Genomic DNA, 16,768 nt, shown 5'->3' with positions numbered 1-16,768 from the left:
GACATTATGGAATAGCCACATGACACTGGCACACAAAAGGAAACACTGCAGGAGCGAGAACAAGCTGTCAGGGATGAGGAGGGTGAAGAGAACAGATTCCTCTGCCAGCATTGCTGCTTTTACCATAGTTATATATAGCACAAGGTGTAGAATAAATGCAGATCTCACTTGTTGTACAGCATTTCTTTGCAACACTGCCACACGTTTATCTGCAAAACGGATTGTTTAAATAGGCTTTTATCAACTATCTTCTCACAAGTTGCAGTTACACTACAGGTCATGATCTACCAGGTAACCACATACATCACTCTGACATTACAGTTATTGCTAAAACATTAGAAAAAAAGAGCAGAAAAGAGCAGATGGCCACAGCATGCAACAGGGTGTGCCCCCTTATGGTCAATGGACAAAGAAATGCACATTTTGGGAGTGGTTCAGCAGGCAGCTAAAGAAGATTAAACAGAACACCCTAAATGCACCTTTTCCTACCAGCTTGACAGAGAGTCCCATGGACAACAGCTTAAGTGGATGTGCACTGTAGGTACACAGTTTGTGCTACACTGGGAGTGGGGCTGCAGGCCAGCCTCATCCCCAATGAGCTACAGCTGTGAAAAGCAGTTGAACAGTACTGAAAGTAATGAGCCATGGAGTGCCAAGGTGCACTGAGCAACCACGGAAGGGAACAGAGGGCACACAGGGGCAATGCATGAATGATAAGGGGTATAAAGGTTGAGCTGAAGAACAAGAAGAGCAGACACTTGAAGCCTTCTGGTGGGGGATGGTGTGTGTATGAGTGGGTGCTTGAAGCCTTCTGAAGTGATGGTGTTACTCTGTATGGGTTGAAGCTTTCTGATCTTGTATGATGACACTCTGTGGATTGTGGCCATCTCAACAGCAACATAGGGTGATCCTGACATAATCCTGAGGTGATTTGGGCAGATGACTGCAGACCCAAGAGCATTAAGATGGTGGAGCCAGGTGAACTAGGAGCCTGGGAACCAAGCAGGCAGACCAAGGACCTGGGAGCCCAGAAGTCTGGAAAACTTATGAGACACCAACCCAAAGAAGAAGGGTGTTGCATATACTGGTACAAAAGAAATAGAGTGAGGCTATGCACTTTGCTTATTTAGAAAGAGATGGCTTGGGAGCTAACACACAAACTGCCTTTTTATTAAAATGTGGGAGAGTACCACCTGCACTTTTGCTCATGCTGCTGCCTGCCACTCTCTGCAGGTGTGGGGGGGTGAGCCTCGTGCCCCCTGCCACGCAGTCTGGTGGGGTCCCAGGGCAGTGCTGGGTTCCCCCTGAATGGCAGAGCGTGTGGTGGGACACAGAAGTGGTGTGGCACAGATGGAGGTGGGAAATGGCATGACCACAATGGTGGCTGGTGCCACAGCAACAGCGCAGCCCCCGAGGAGGGCAGGGGGAGGTTTGCTGGGTCGCTGCTGCATAAGCACTGAAACAAAAACAACCTGAAGCTCTGGCACAGAAAACATGTAAGAAAACTTTCTGAAATCGTGTCATGGCTGTCTTGACTCCAATAGTGCACATGCCATAGATGGGATTAATTTCACCTGTTTTAAGTCACATGCTGTGCTTTCAAACCTTTACTCTGCAGGTATAGTGAAAAAGACAATCTGGCTAAATAATATTTTATATGGACACTTCCTTGTAAACTTCTCTTACTAAGGATTTTAAAAGCTGTGTCTAGGTAATAGACCCATTCAAATAAGCTTCTATATATTTACTTCATGTTTCTGTACAAAGTCTACTACTGATACATATATTAGAGAAACTAATTAGTAGTAGAACTTACAAAAAGGTTAATTGGTTTCTATTTGTTGATCCATAATGAAAAATGCCTTAAAGGCAGAACAGTCATCATGACTTTTAGCTCCTGGAATAAAAAGTTCAATTACTGAGTGGATAATGGAATATGCATAATGGAATAGGAATTGCAGAAATGGTACAGACTGTGTTGTCCTACCAAGGACCTTGACCTGGAAAGGCTGTGATTGATGATGAAGCATCTGCTACATCATGACAGAAATAATCAAAGCTGATTAAGAAAGTGATCACTAACGCAGGTGTGATTAAATATTTACCATAAATTGAACCACATCTTCAGGCTTGTGCTTTGCTGATTTGAAGGCAGCCAGTCGGGTAACGACAACAATGTGATACTCAACATGGCCAGACATCATCTTCCCACGGATTTCCTGGTATTCCGGCACCAATAAATCCAGCCCGGTGTGCGTATTCTGAATTTGCCTAGAGAAGAAAATACACAAAGTTCAGGCACTGGCACAAAGACTTTTAGCTGTCCCTCTCCCAGTTACAAGCCCAAGAAAATCAATGCAAAGGCTCTCACCGGAACAGGACATCACACAGACCCTGGCCCAAACACTTCCTACTCTGTAACAAGACAAATTTGGACATGGCCTGTTTCCTATATTCCATCCCAAAGCACATGCTATGAGCCACTGCAGGCAACATGCCAGGAACACATTTCTGTGAAGAGATGTGGATTCATTCAGAATGGGATTTCACTTGCAGGAGCTGCAAGTGCTCTTAGCCCAGCATGGCAGGTGAGAAGATCCAATGATCTCTCATCAGGTTTATTCTGAGACAAAGGTCTGTTCATAGTGACTCATGCTGAGCCCTACCCACCTCTCCTTTAAGTAAGGACATACCCAGAAATGACAGAAACAATAATTGAAAGGTGCCATGAAAGAAAGAAGGAGCTCCCTGGAGCACAGGGACAACTTGAGGTTTGTGAAGAGCCAGCCAGGGAAGTGGATTAAAGCTGAAATACAAAGGAAGCTGCTGGAGCAGACTGACGGGCCAATTGCAGTTTCCACTTGTGAAAACTCTTGAGGAAAAACAAATATCAGGACTGAGTAACTTAAAGGAAGTCATGATCCCTCAGAGCTGCTTTCTGGTTTTGGCTATCTGATACACAGTCTTGTTGCCAAACAGCCTAAAGGGCACACTAGCCAAAACATCTAGGCTTTCCCACAAAAGATCCTACTGGAAAAAGAACTACCTGTCCTTTCATACACAGTTAAAGCATAGCATTAACCTCTGAGAGCTCCAGCAGTCATAACCACCCATGGCTCCTCCTAGAGGAAAAATGTAACAGGAGAATTGCTGCTGCAGTTTATTCAATGCATTTTTTTCCTCCTGACTGCTTCAGAGCCACAGAACTGTAGTGCCACCTTCCCCCTGGATTGCCATCTGAAAATATTTATGACATATTTGCAAGAGGAATGCCAGATCATATTAGAGTGCTCACACATCAAAAGTAAGACGAAGCTGTTGGAGGATTAATTGGTACATTTAATGAAATAAACAGTCTGTTTCAATAGCCTGAAAACCAAAACTGATCAAAGATTCCTTCCCCAAAATTACACTATGCCAAGCCACAGAACACTTGCTGTCACTGGAACCAAGTATTCTGCCAGAATCAGAAGTTCACCATTCAGAGGACTGAATACCCTCTGAACACATCTCTGAACACATTCTTCCTATGTGTGAGTGTATGTTTTTTCAGAAAAATAGAAAGGACCAAGAAAACCAAAATAGGCTCATTAAACATTTTTTTTCTGCCTTTTTAAACCTTAACCATGAGGATTATCAAGTTCCATCTTCTCTGGATTTCTTGTGGACTGCAGAGTTCTTGTGGAATTCTACCTCTTCCTTCAGGAAGTTTAGAGTCATTAACACAGCTGCCCTTTCACCTAAGGATACACAATGCATAGAACTTAATAATAACAATAAACACTTTCAAGAGGCTTAAATAATCTAGTTTCAAACAAACTTTCAAAAGATTCCTCTCATGTCAAAACTTGATCAGTTCTTATGAAACCTGAGCTTCCCCAAGAAGGCAACCTCTGAATTTCTAATTCAAAGCTTGAATAAAAAGCCTTTTAAAGAGAGTATCTTGAGAGTTCCTGATGAATAGGATAACAATAAACAAGGACACAGTTTTGTACCCAATCCTCTTTGCAAGCCATATTTAAAGCATTAGGGTTTTAACAATAGTTCTACCATCTCCAGTCTTTTGACGATGCTATTCTGTCTACACTGTTTCTGTTCTCATGCTCTGCCAGTCAAAGACTTTACACATCCAGACAAAGTTTTGTTCTCAGTTACACGTGGTAGGCTCTAAAACACAGGACCAGTAGTGCCTGTGTGTGAATACACAGGTGCCTGGCTTTCACACAGCAGCCTGTGGGAGCTGAGTAACAACCATCAGCTGGAACTCTGCCTCCTTTGGTAGCAGCCAAAATGCCAACTGTAAGGGCATCTGCCAGTAACATCAGCTGGATCTGGACCCTTTTACACTACACCTGCAGCAGAGGATATGCTCTTAGAAGAGACTTACAGATCACAACAGCCCTAAACACTATTAAGATCACCAAAGGACTTTGCCCACTCTGGCAGAAAAAGTATGAAGTATATATATTCTTCTATATAAAGAAGGAACTCCTCATCTGTGGCCACCAATGCCTCCAACCCAAATGTGCCCCTGTGAATTCCTGGAAATATGAACAGTAGATTAAGCCACCTGATGGGGATCAAGATAAAGGCAGTACTATTGCCCAAGTTATCTCAAGCCTAAGGAGAGGTAAACAAGAATGGGGGAGAAGAGTGTAACACTGCAAGGAATCCATAGAGATCAGCTCAGCAACTGTGTTGAAGGTCAGCTCCTGACTGGAGGAGACCATAGTCCACTGACTCAAAAGAGACACAGGACATTCACACTCACATGTAGGCCTGAGGGTATTTATCCCTTCTGATGGGGCATAACAGGCTCAACTACACAGGCATGAGAGGCAGCTGTCGTGTCTTAAAAGGTGTCATAAACCAGCAAAGTCACCCAAAGCACCCCCAGATTTATCTCTGGGGCTTTCCATCAGAGGATTTATACATGATTCACAGAGTAGCAAAAGGGCAAAACTCCACCCTGCAGGGGAGCTGCTTGGGCATGCCCACACATACCTGATTGTGTATTAATTAACCCATTAAACTTTATGTTTTGTGGGACCCATTAAACTTTATGTTTTGTGGGACCCTTACCACCAAAAAGGGCAAAGGACCAACAAAACACTGCTGGATCCATGAGGTTAGTGATTATCTTTCTACTTAATTGTTCTCTCTCTGCCTTTCCTCCCACCCTCTTTTCTGTCTTTCTCTCGCACATTTTACTTAATAAAATCTGCATCATTGATTTTAGCATATGATCTCACTTGTACATTAATTTGGGTAGAAGCATCTCTCTCGAATAATCACAATAATCACACCTTAACAGCTCTCCAGATGTGCAGTCACTCAGAGGTTGTGACTGCAGCTATGGCAGCCAAAAGCTCTGTCACACTCAGGAAGGACTCACTAACCCAGGGAAGTGTGTGAGTTACCAGTCCTCCAAAGGATGTGTGGATGTGGCACTGGGAACAGGGTTTAGTGGTGGACATGGCAGTGCTGGGTTAATACTTGGAGTTGATGATCTTAAAGGTCTTTTCCATCTCAAATGAGTCTCTGATTCCACTTCTGTTAACACAGAGTATAAATGACTAATTAACCTGCTTTTCACCTCTAGTATAAATAAAAGGAGTAACGACCAGTGAATCATCCTTAATGGCCTTTAGCTGAAATCAACCACGTACAGATGTTCTGAGATGGCACAATGACAACTTCCCTGTAAGAGCTGCTGCATTAGAGCTCTGAAACTGCAGTGAAGTTAAGTACCTTATGTATACCCAGGATTTTTCTGTTAAAGTTGTTAGAAGTCTGTGCTAAAATGTCATGGAAAATTATTAGAGGGAGGGGGAATAGCTACATTTTTGTTTGTTTGCTTTAGGCCTTATGATCACTTTCATTATCATCTCCTACAGGAAACCCAGCCCTATTATCTTCTATAGCAATAGGACTTATTTTTAAATATAAAACTGATTCTAAACAAACAGAAATCAGCAGGGAGGCTGAGGAAACAGAGCATACTACCCAAAGTGCTTCCTAGTTCTTGCAATGCCTTCAAAATAAGCAGCCTTAATGTTTTAACTAATTAAATACTGTTATTATTATTCAAACAGAATCAGCACCTGCAAACCCCAAGACAGAATATAGTTTTACTGCATAAAAACAATTATTTTTACACTTGTGGCTTTTTTAAAAAAGCAGCAAAAGGAGAAAACTGATTGTTTAACTTGGACATACTGGTTTATTGCTTCTACTCTTTATTTGAATCTAGTTTATCTCCAGTTTACACTTCTGTCTACAAAACAGACAGTACACTGGAGACCTGGGCACATGGTTAGCCTTCCTAACAGGAACCTAACACACCCTAACACAAGGAGACCATTCATACCAACAACACTGCTGTGAATCAGATCATTGCACAATCAGATCATGCAGGATTGGCCCAGAACACAGGAAGTGCAGACTAAAAAAGTCAGCTGAACTGAGCAGCTTCCACAGTTCATGGAAGAGCTGGGGTTTCATTCCTGTTTTTTGATTTGCATATAATAATTAAATTGTATCTTAATTAATCTACTTTCCGTGCTGAAAGGCCAGCATGGGGAGTAGCTAATAGCCACCTCCAGAAAGAAGGTAAAACAAGAGATGCAAGTGCTGTGACCAGAGAAATACTTATTCCAGCATCTGTGTGGCCAGAAGAGCAGTCTGTGCTTCCTGCCTTGACAAACAGCCCTGCCAGCAGCTCCCAGCTCCAACAACCTCTCTCCAGAAGGGACCAAACTGTGACATCCCTGGTGTTAACAGAAGGAGAAAAAAATTGTACAACTAGCTTTATTTAGTAAGTGAAGGCAAAGTACTCATTAAATAATTTATTTCTCTGTATAGTCTAACTCAAATATACTGATTTTATAGGCTCCCCAGAGAGGTGATCATAGCACCAAACCTGACAGGGTTCAAGAAGTGTTTGGACAATGCTCTCAGGCACATGGTGTGATTCTTGGGATGTCCTGAGCTGCACCAGGAGTTGGACTCAATGATCCAAGTGAGCATATTCTATGATTCCATGGTTTGTATTACCACAGCAACTAGGAATCCTATTCCCAAAACAAGTATGCAGAAAAAAAGAGTGGAAAAGGGCACAACTATACAGATATTTCACCTCAGAAGCTAGAAATTATGTTCACTTGCTAAAGTCTTAATCCCACACATAGCAAATATTACCAAATTTTACCACTGAAAGCATTTCAGTTTCAGTGGGACAATTTGCAAGTGGGTCGTTTTCAATCTAACAACTGTAAATTAATCCAGGTATTTGGATTTCCATTTCCAAGGCTAAACTCAATGTAAAGTCAGTCCTACAAAGCATCTGTAAGTCATATCAGATACATTTGAAGGTTTAAGGTCACAGCTTCAAGGAAAGTCCAGCCCTGATACAGCCAAATATTTAAGGATTAAAATAATGTCTTTTAAGTTAAAGTGACTGAAATAGTCATTATTTATGTCCTAGGAGGTAAGGACCTTGCTGAATCAACACTTATGCTTCTCATGTCTCATCTGATAGCAAATTGCTTTCATGTAGTCTCAAATATCTCGTGAGGATTAAAACAAAAAGGAGAGAGAGAAAGAGATCTATCAGTTTCCCTATAAAAGATTGCCATAGACGTTTTCTTTTTGAGGTATTTCTCATCAGGATTCCTCTACCACACCTAGTTAAAAACAGGGTTTAGAAATTTAATGCAACGGAAAGCAGCGCCCTTGCACCACGCAGGGGAGAGCTTCGAGAAGGTGGGAAAGGAGAATAATAAACTCCTGCTGCCCATCCCTGTGCTCCCAGGCAGAGGGGCCCGAGGGGGGCACGGGGTACGGGACACGGCAGGGGAACGGGCACCAGCCCAAGCACCGGGGACATCGCCGCACAGCCCAGGACAGTCCCAATTCCGGCCCACCCACCCCCAAACACCGACTCGGAAAAGATTGTCTGGAGGGCGACAGCACACGCTGCGCCAGAATGGACCCGGAGTTATCGCAAGAGGAAAACAGGACGGGATCACCCCAGGGATCTCCCGCGGCTGTGAAATGCAGGAAAACTGGAGAACAGATGAAGTGCCCCGGGGCAAACCTACACAGCGCCACCCGGCTTCCCCTCAGCCTCCGCTGCCCCGCTCCTTCCCTTTCCCCTCCCGTCCGTCCTGCCCCGCCGCCCGCCCCGTACCTGCTGGTGAGCAGCACGGCGGGCGCGGGGCCGCGCTGCTCCATGGCCGCGGGAGGAGGTCCCGCCTCCCTTCCCGGGCCGGACCCGCCGCCCGGCCGGATGTCAGGCGCCGCCGGCTCCGGTGCAAAACGAGCGGGGGGAAGAAAACGTCCGGCACAGGGAGGAAAAGGGAGGAACGCGGCTCGTAGTCGGCAGGATTCGAACCTGCGCGGGGAGACCCCAATGGATTTCTAGTCCATCGCCTTAACCACTCGGCCACGACTACACCGACGGGCGGCAGTGCCGCCGCGAGAGCCACACGAACTCATCCCCGCTTCCCCTTGCTCCCGGCACCCGAACTCCCCCGGGCCGCGGGGCGGCCTGGCCGCTTCTCCTCCTCCTCCTCACGGGAAGCAGCTCGCACGCATTCCCGCTGGAACGACGGGCACGGCTCTGCTCCCCCAGCCGCGTCCCGGGCAGCGCCAGCCGGGCGCAAGGCACGGCCACACCGCTCGGAGCGGCTGTGTGTTCCGAAGGTTTTGGGAAAGAAGAGGGAAGCAGCTGGCCCTTCCGCTGCGGGCAGCCGCGGGCGGACCTGGCCGCTTGGGTATCCCGCGGTTTCCCTGCGCTGCTGGGCGGGGCTCCTGCAGGGAAGCGCTTGGGAAAAAGGCTTCGCACCGCGCACAGCTTTGTGGAATCGCGGAGTTACAGAGTCGTTATGGTTGGAAAAGCCATCTAAGATCATGGGAGCCGATCGTTTACCCACCCACCATATTCACCACTAAACCATAACGCTAAGTGCTAGGTCCACATGTTTATTTGAACACTCCCAGAGACAGCAATTCCACAAATTCCCTGAGCAGCCTGTCCCAATGCCACCCTTTCAGTGACTAATTTTTTCCTAATTCCCAATTTAAACCTCTTTAGGTGCAACTCGAGGCTATGCCTTTATCTGTCACTTGTTCTTGGGAGCAGAGACCGACCCCCACCTGGCTGCACCCTCCTTTCAGGTGGTTGTAGAGAGTGGTAAGTTCCCCCGAGCCTCCTGTTCTCCAGGTTAAACACCACCAGCTCCCTCAGCTGCTCCTCGTCACATTTGTGCTCCAGACCCTTCTCACCAGCTCTGTTGTGCTTCTCTGGACAGACAGAAACCACAGCCAGGAAATATTATAAAAGTAATAAAAACCAGGTTCTGACACTGCATCAGTGCAGCCAGCCTCCAAACAGGCTCAGCACCTCAAGTGGGTATGCATCTGTGTCCCCAGGGAGGAGCAGCCCTGGAAGGAGGACCTAGTGAGTGGATTAAGACTTTTCACCCCAGAAAGGAACAGCTGGAGGAGTTTGGGAGTGATGAAATTGTCAAAATCAAGAGAGATCCAAGGTGGCAGACACAGAACAATCTTTTGATGCTTTTGGTGAAAGAAGAAATCTGCAATGTGAAACCCACGAGTCAAAACAAAAAAAAAAGGGAGACTTCATAGGTGGGATTCCTTCCTAAATCCCCATTGTTTCTCTCCCTGCCACTACAAACCTTTTGTTAAGCAGTAAGCACCACCACCCAGCTGCAGTCTTTCTGGCACAGGAGTTGCAGTTTCCAGAAGTGCTGCAAGCCACCAGAAAATGCTTTTGGAACCTTGATCATTTTCATGTGGCCTCTGAAGGGTTAAAAAGCCCCAGGTGGAGTTCCTGAAAGCATATAATGAATAGTTTTATGGCTAAACAAATTGCTTCTCCAATGGCATTTTTATTTCCATTTGACTTCCTGGATAGTGCCATTTATTCAGACAGTAACAAGGAGTAAGCAGCTGGCAGTTTGCTGTCTGAGACAGCAAAAATAGAGCAGGACCTGAGCCCATGAGTTCCCACTGAAGCTTGCTGAGCAGAGTCCTTCCAGGTGTTGCCAAGTGTCTGTGGAGGTGCTTCAGAAGCTGGGGATTTTCTCCCCAAACAGGAGTGTCTGCTTGGCCCCAGTAAGCTGCCACTCTTTGTCCAGGAGAGGCTGTGCATGCTATGTCTGTGTACTCATGGAGAAGTCCAAGCACTGCCTGTTTTCTGACTTCCTAACAAGTCTTATCATATATGGCATTTTTATAACTCCACAGCCCATATCATCGTAACATATGAATAAAAACAAGTGCCTCAATGGTGCTGAATCTGAAGTTGTGGAAGTAATCAGCTGATTCTCCCACAAGGTTAGCGCAGTCTTTGTTCAGATGGTGACAGCGACTGTGAAGAGTGAACCTCTGCATAGAAGGTGGACACAAATCAAACCTGTGTAGGAGAAACTAATACGCCAATAGAGCTATCTGCAGGACCTAAGCAACGACTTGCCTCTTTGAGAAGCAACCTCCAAGAATATTTGGAGTTTGATTCCCATGTTGCTTTGGATGTTACACAGAAAAAGTCTTCCACTTAACCATTTTTTGTACTCAATTATCCACTGGAAACCTGCAGGGGAAAGCCTATGGGAGAATGTGCAAAGAATCTGAGAACCAATAACAGTAACAGTCATCACTTATAAACTTACATTTTCCTGCCTACTACTTGGGTTACCCTCAGCTGTTCCTATCTCTTACTCCCCTTTGCATCAGTTAAATTCTCTATGAGAAAAGGAAAGACGAAGAAACTCTCTGAGGTTTCAGGACTATCTTCTTTGGGATTTATGGCTTTTCCCCCTGCCTCTTAGCTCTGCAGTACTAACTGGTATAGTATATTTCTTGACTTACTTTTATCCATTCCTTTTCTGGTTTCTTTCTTTCTTTCTTTCTTTCTTTCTTTCTTTCTTTCTTTCTTTCTTTTCTTTTCTTTCTTTCTTTCTTTCTTTCTTTCTTTCTTTCTTTCTTTCTTTCTTTCTTTCTTTCTTTCTTTCTTTCTTTCTTTCTTTCTTTCTTTTCTTTCTTTCCATACCCTCAACAAACTGAATCAGCATATTCATGCAGTCTGTATTTACTAGCTTAATTTATGCATAGCCTCTGTAGTAAAACAATTAATTTGCATAGAATAACTGCCTAAATAAGAATCCATGTTCTTTTACTGCAGGAATGTGTGGTACTGTACTAGACTCTCTGTGGTTTCTGCATAAATGAGGCAAGGCCAAAGATGACTGCTCCAAGTGGGAGAAGATACTCGAAGAAAAGGTAAGTCTGATTTCAGTCAAAAGCTTCTAGAAAGTGAAGGAAAAGAATCAGTGGGAGACAAGTAATTAAGCTCAACAGAACATTGAAGGAGTTTGGTGGGTTTTTTTTTTGTTTTGTTTTTTTTTTGGTTTTTTTTTTTTTTTTTTTTTTTTTTTTTTTTTTTGTCTTCCAGGTGTCTGAGCGTTGGGAAGTGTCTATATAAGAGGAACTCATGCTGAAAAACAGTATAATCCAGGAAGGCTAAATAATATCCCTCCCAACACAGAGGTAATGGAGAAGCCAGGTTTTAAACAAAGAGTTTGTGGGGAGTGCATATAGCCTCTTTAGAGGTGTACCTGTTTCATGAGTCAAGTGGCTGTTTCTGGTTTTACTACCACCATCATAAAAAAATCTTTTAGCTGCCATTTCACAGAAGCAAAAGGAAAATGAGTTATTCTTAAAACTCAGACACCTACTATAAGTAAATCCCAACTGCAATACAATATCCTTATTAATGTCATGATTTTTGGGACACCTTTTGAACATTTGGGTTCAGCAGTATGGTTCTGCTGGTCTGGGAGTACCAACTACATAAGTATTTTATGGCTTGTGTCCTGAGCTGACTTCCTTGATAACCTTGTTTTTACACTGATATAGCCTAGGTTTTCACTTTACCCAGTTGCTTGTCACTTTGTAGTATGAAACAAGAATATTTTCCCTCAGAGCTACTATGTCCAGCACTGGTAGAGCTCTCAGAGCAAAGGGCTTCTGGAGGCTCAGCAGCAGCTGGAAAATGAGTCCATCTAATTTTTCTCCACTTCTTTCTTCCTTTCCATGACTGATGTTTCTACTCTCCTTCCACAATACCTCTGCTCTTCTAACCACTGACTACACACAGGAGCAGGAACTGCAGGTGTTTCCTTCAACACAAGGCAAAGCAAGGAAAAGTAGTGTAAAGGGATTGAGGTGTTTCTTGTGCTTGTGAGTCAACTCTTAGCAGGTGAGGTGGGCATCCCCTGCCACCCTGCACTGCTCTCTCACCAAACCTCTGCCCTGAAGCATCACAGATCAGGGAGACCTGGCTTTGAGTCCTCTCCCAAATCTGCTCCCAGACACTCAGCACAGGCCCATGGGGTGTGGGTATTACAGACTCAATGCCTCAGACACTCAGCTGAGAGTGACTCAGGCTCAGGGACATCGCATCAGTTTTGTTCTCTGGATCCGTTTTCTGTCCACTAGAGAGCACTCAAATACCGCCTATGGACGCGGGATGGGCGCTGGTGCTGGCTGCAATCCCCAGCTGTGTCTCATCCTGCTTGTTTTGCATGCAGTAGAGTTAATTCTCTTCATAGCATCTGCTAAACCATGGCACTCACCCTTTGGGAGCCCACTGCCCAGCTCCTGTTTGGCACCATTCACTCGCACTCACAATCCCACCAACTCAGCGTAACCCTCAGCTTGTGCTCAAAACCTGACCCTGGGACCAGTTACACTGGGATTTTCTGCAGAGCTAAAGTCAGTCAGTGATGTGTTTGCAGTTAGGACCGATGTTTGTATTTACTTTTGATGCACAATTTACTCCCAATAATTAACTTTCACTGACATGTAGCCCAGAGGGGTTTTCTCAGCCACCTGCCTCAGCATGGATGCAGGGGGACTGAGTGGTATGAAAAAGGGGAAGAATCACCAGCTGTGCTCGAGGACTGCTCACCAGCCATCTCCAGCAGGCACTGAGGTCCCACAAAGGGTTAAAGCAAAGAAGAAAAACCTCAGCCTGTTAAAATATTGAGTGATTTGTGGCTGGGGCCTGTTCATTCTGCTCGATGCAAACGGACAGCAGCCCTACAGTTTAATCCCTCTCTGTTCTTCACAGGGGCATGGGGAGATGAAGGGTCTCCATCAGGGTCAAGGTGTGACCCCATGAACTCATCCCAGGGTCATGTCTGTCTCCTGGACACTGAGCAGGGACTAGCTCTTGCAGCACTGCATCCCTGCCTGGGTGTGATTCTTGGCAGCTCATGGATTTGCTTTTCATCTCCCCAAAGCAGCAGGAGAACAACAGTGAGTTTATAAGCCCAGAGGAAATTGTCCACCAAGTTTTGAATCCCTGGCAGAAGACTCTAGCTGTAATAATGGCAGGATAAGGGGAAATCAGATCCCTGCTTAGGGTATAGTAAATAAAATGTGGGGGGGGGGAAAGCAAGGGCAAAGGAACATATTTAAAAACAAAATAAATCAGCTATGGAAACACAGTTTAAAAGCTGAACATGGAATTTTTTCACAGCCTTGATTTGGGAGAGATACAATATAATTTCATTACTGAAATAGGTTGCATTATGAGTCCAGTGAGATGATAACTCACTTATCACTCCTAAAACACTATTTGTTTTCAGATGACAATTACAAAACCCAGATGTGAACCACTGGGAGATTTTATATTAGGACTGGGCTTCTCAGTGAGTTTCAAAGGTAGCCAAAATGGTAGATTTAAAGTTCACTCTTGTTATATGATGTGGTAAGGTTGTTGATAGCCTGTCATGGCAGTCTTTTAATCTACACACCTCCTAAACTTGGTATCAATTTATTCTGGAGAGAAGAGAGCAGAGTTATAGAGCTGTTATTCATTATGCCTCATGCTTTCCTCCCCACTTTAAACATTTAACCTGTAATATGATGAGCCACATGTCAGGAATAATCTAGTATAAACCATAGGTAATCCCTGCTGAAAGATAAGCCTGGCTCTTGACCTGCTGCAGCCCTGGAATTAAAATTCCACCTCTCTTAAGTTTGGGGGTCCTAGGTAAATCATGGATAAGTTTCATGGTAGCCAGTGAGGAAGAAAAGATGAGATTTCCTAGTTTTCCTCAGTTTAATAAAACCAAACTCTAAAATGCAGAAAATTGTCTGTATTACTCAAAATTCACATATACAGTAGATAGATACAGTGATTTTTATTTATTTTCCCCCCAAAGAAAAAATAGGTTTCGAGTAGTTAAGTCTTTACATAGGAGCAATGGAAAGTATTTCTCCAGTTCAGGAAAAGTGAAAGAACAGTCAATAACTGCCCAAGTTTCCGCCTAAATATGTTTCCAAGGTTTTCAAGTCCATCTTCACCACACACCTGACCAAAGCCCATGGCCAAGGATTTTACCATCTCTTCCCTCACAGCCACCAAATAAGCTCTGGAGGTGTTTATGTTTGTGGTGAGTTATTTAGTTGGAGATGAGCAGGAGCCCAAGGCCTGCTTGGTTTTGGTGCAGGCTCCTGGTTGCTCCTTACCCATGTGAAAGTGTGGAAGTGATTCCCTTTATGCAGATTCCTGACTGTAAGTGTAAAGGCTGAGAGTGATGGAGATCCTGGCTTCTCTGCTGAACTGCCCACCAGAGCACAGTGTGAACCATCCTGGTTAGAGCTGGCCAGATTTTGTTCCTGGATTTCCTTTTAAAATGAGGAAACTTTTCAGGGTCATTGTTGGAACAATTCCTCCATTTTATGAGTGATTCTGGACCCGACTGAAATTCTCCCAGAAGAAAAAATTTCAACTTTCAGAATTAGCAAGAAAAAGAAAAAGGCTGGGAGGTGAAGGGGTGTTAGTATGTTATTCTTCAGCACTTCTTCCTAAAAAGGTGTGTGGGATTGCTCTGTCTGTTGCTCCATGTATCTGCCAGTCTCTGTGGCTGCTCCCCACTGAAAAACACTGCAATAACTCAATGGCCCATTTTAACCAAGCACAACAGAGGAGGAAATGGCTGGACAACTTTCAGCTCTTCCAACCACTGTAAAAACCTGGCAGCTCAGTAGGTGAGAGGCCAGGATTTGTGTCCCTCTAAGGGAAAAACTGAGGCATAAATTCAGCAGATACCTGTTTGATTTGGCTCACCAGCCACTTCTCATATACCTCCAGTGTGCGATGGAAATAAAAGACAAGTACAATGCAGGCTTTTTGGTAAACTGAGTCACATTGTTTCTGCTGCATTTTTTTCAATCCAAGATAACTAATTCAGCAGATGCCATGAGAGCCATTTAAATGGCCCAACATTTCTAGGTGACAGCAAGCCAGGAGAGAGTGACCCAGTTGTCCAAGGAGATCTGCAAGATACCTCTGTCTCATAGCACAATCAGTACAACCCATCTCATCAACCAGTCATTCATACACAGCTGTGGTAGGAAGGTGAACATCTTTCCAGGTCATCGCTGTTTCTTTCAGGAGTTGAATTTAGCTCACAGATGTTTTACAACAAGCATTTTGAGTTAGGTGCTCTGACACTTACCTAGAAAGTGGCTAACAGATTCTGGATTTCCCAGGTCATGGACATGGTTATTTAAACTCATGGTTTTTAATTGAGATACTTGTGGCTGCAATTGTAAAGGTGTCATGAAGCAGTAACTACTTGCCTATCTAGTGTCACACTGGGAGATTATGCTTGCTTTAAATTAGATTTTGACATGCTCAGCATCTTGCTCTATGCTGATCTGATAGACTGGCTTTGTAATCAATGGACAAAAGGAAAAACTCTGGTCCGAATTCTGGCACAGCTGATGTGTGTCTAACAAATCTCATGTTCTAGACCAAGTGAAATGAATCTACCCTATATACTCCTTTATCACACTCCTCCAAAACAGTGAATACTAAAGTGGCACTATATGGGTGTTGGAGATTTTAGAGAAGTGGGTGATTGTGCTTCAGAAAGACAGAGGAAAAAACATCTTCATAGAGAGATGCAGCCTTTTATGGTACAGTGGTGTAGCAAACATTTTGGATATTTTTTTCATGAGTCAAGTTTTCAGCTTTCTGTAGTGCAAGAAGCAACCACCACCTGGTGAGAGAAACAATCAGCCCGAGGAGAATGGAAATGAAGTCTCCTTGGGAGAGCACATTGTTCAAGCTGGTCCTACAACCAGCTGGTTTTATTCCTGGTTCATATGACTGGAGCCTGAGTTAGAATCAGTCACTGCGGCATTCAAAAGTACAATTACAAAACCAAAATGGTAATTGCTACCCGAGCATTACACAGTCAGGGGAAGTGATCTGGGCAGTGCTGAATTGAGAAGTAAAAAGGGAATTGCAGGAACTGAGGAAAAGCTGTTTGCATGGAAGGTGCCCTTCCTTCCTGACACTCCACCAGGAACATCCATTCCAATCCTGTGCAAGGTTGTAAATACAACTTCAGTATTTCCTTAATCCTTTTCCCAAGCTGCCCACAAGAGCAGTCAGGGCCTGTTGCAAAAGAGAGGGAAAAACTAAGATGGGAAGGAGCGTCCCAGGGTCCCAGCAGCCAGTGCTGGCTGAGGTCCCTTCCCAAGGCAGTGTTCTTGACTGCTCTTGCTGCCAGCTTCTCAGCTCCCCACAAATACCAAAGACCCAGACTTTCTTCCAACAAGAAAAGCCACTGCTTCTTGGCTGGCTAAGGTTTAGCCCAGCCATGCTGGAATAAGCTTTTGAAGGAATGAAGGCAAGGCCACAAACAATCCTAACAGTGAC

General features: G+C 44.4%; 1 protein-coding gene and 1 non-coding gene across 5 annotated transcripts in view; both read right to left on the bottom strand.

Moving 5' to 3' along the window:
* Positions 1–9,617, bottom strand: part of HS1BP3 (HCLS1 binding protein 3) — a 140,604-nt gene extending 130,987 nt beyond the window's left edge. For 2 of the 4 annotated variants that reach the window (XM_085574487.1, XM_021525336.4), the window contains exons 1-2: positions 8,192–8,266; positions 2,106–2,271 (exon numbers count right to left, since the gene is read on the bottom strand). In XM_085574487.1, coding sequence (XP_085430613.1) covers positions 2,106–2,271; positions 8,192–8,235 — 210 coding nt within the window. In that variant the 5' untranslated portion in view covers positions 8,236–8,266. Of the gene's footprint in view, positions 1–2,105; positions 2,272–3,619; positions 8,267–8,395 lie in introns of those variants that run through there. The other 2 variants (XM_085574489.1, XM_085574488.1) reach the window with 2 other exon arrangements.
* Positions 8,375–8,456, bottom strand: TRNAS-AGA (transfer RNA serine (anticodon AGA)). The gene has a single exon. It is a non-coding gene; the product is annotated as a tRNA-Ser (tRNA).
* Positions 9,618–16,768: the final 7,151 nt, after the last annotated feature.

This window comes from Lonchura striata, chromosome 3 (genome assembly GCF_050655825.1).
Source record: "Lonchura striata isolate lonStrDom1 chromosome 3, ASM5065582v1, whole genome shotgun sequence".
Lineage (NCBI taxonomy): Eukaryota > Metazoa > Chordata > Aves > Passeriformes > Estrildidae > Lonchura > Lonchura striata.
The sequence above is the reverse complement of the archived record's forward strand: the minus strand, read 5'-3'. Positions and strand labels throughout refer to the sequence as shown.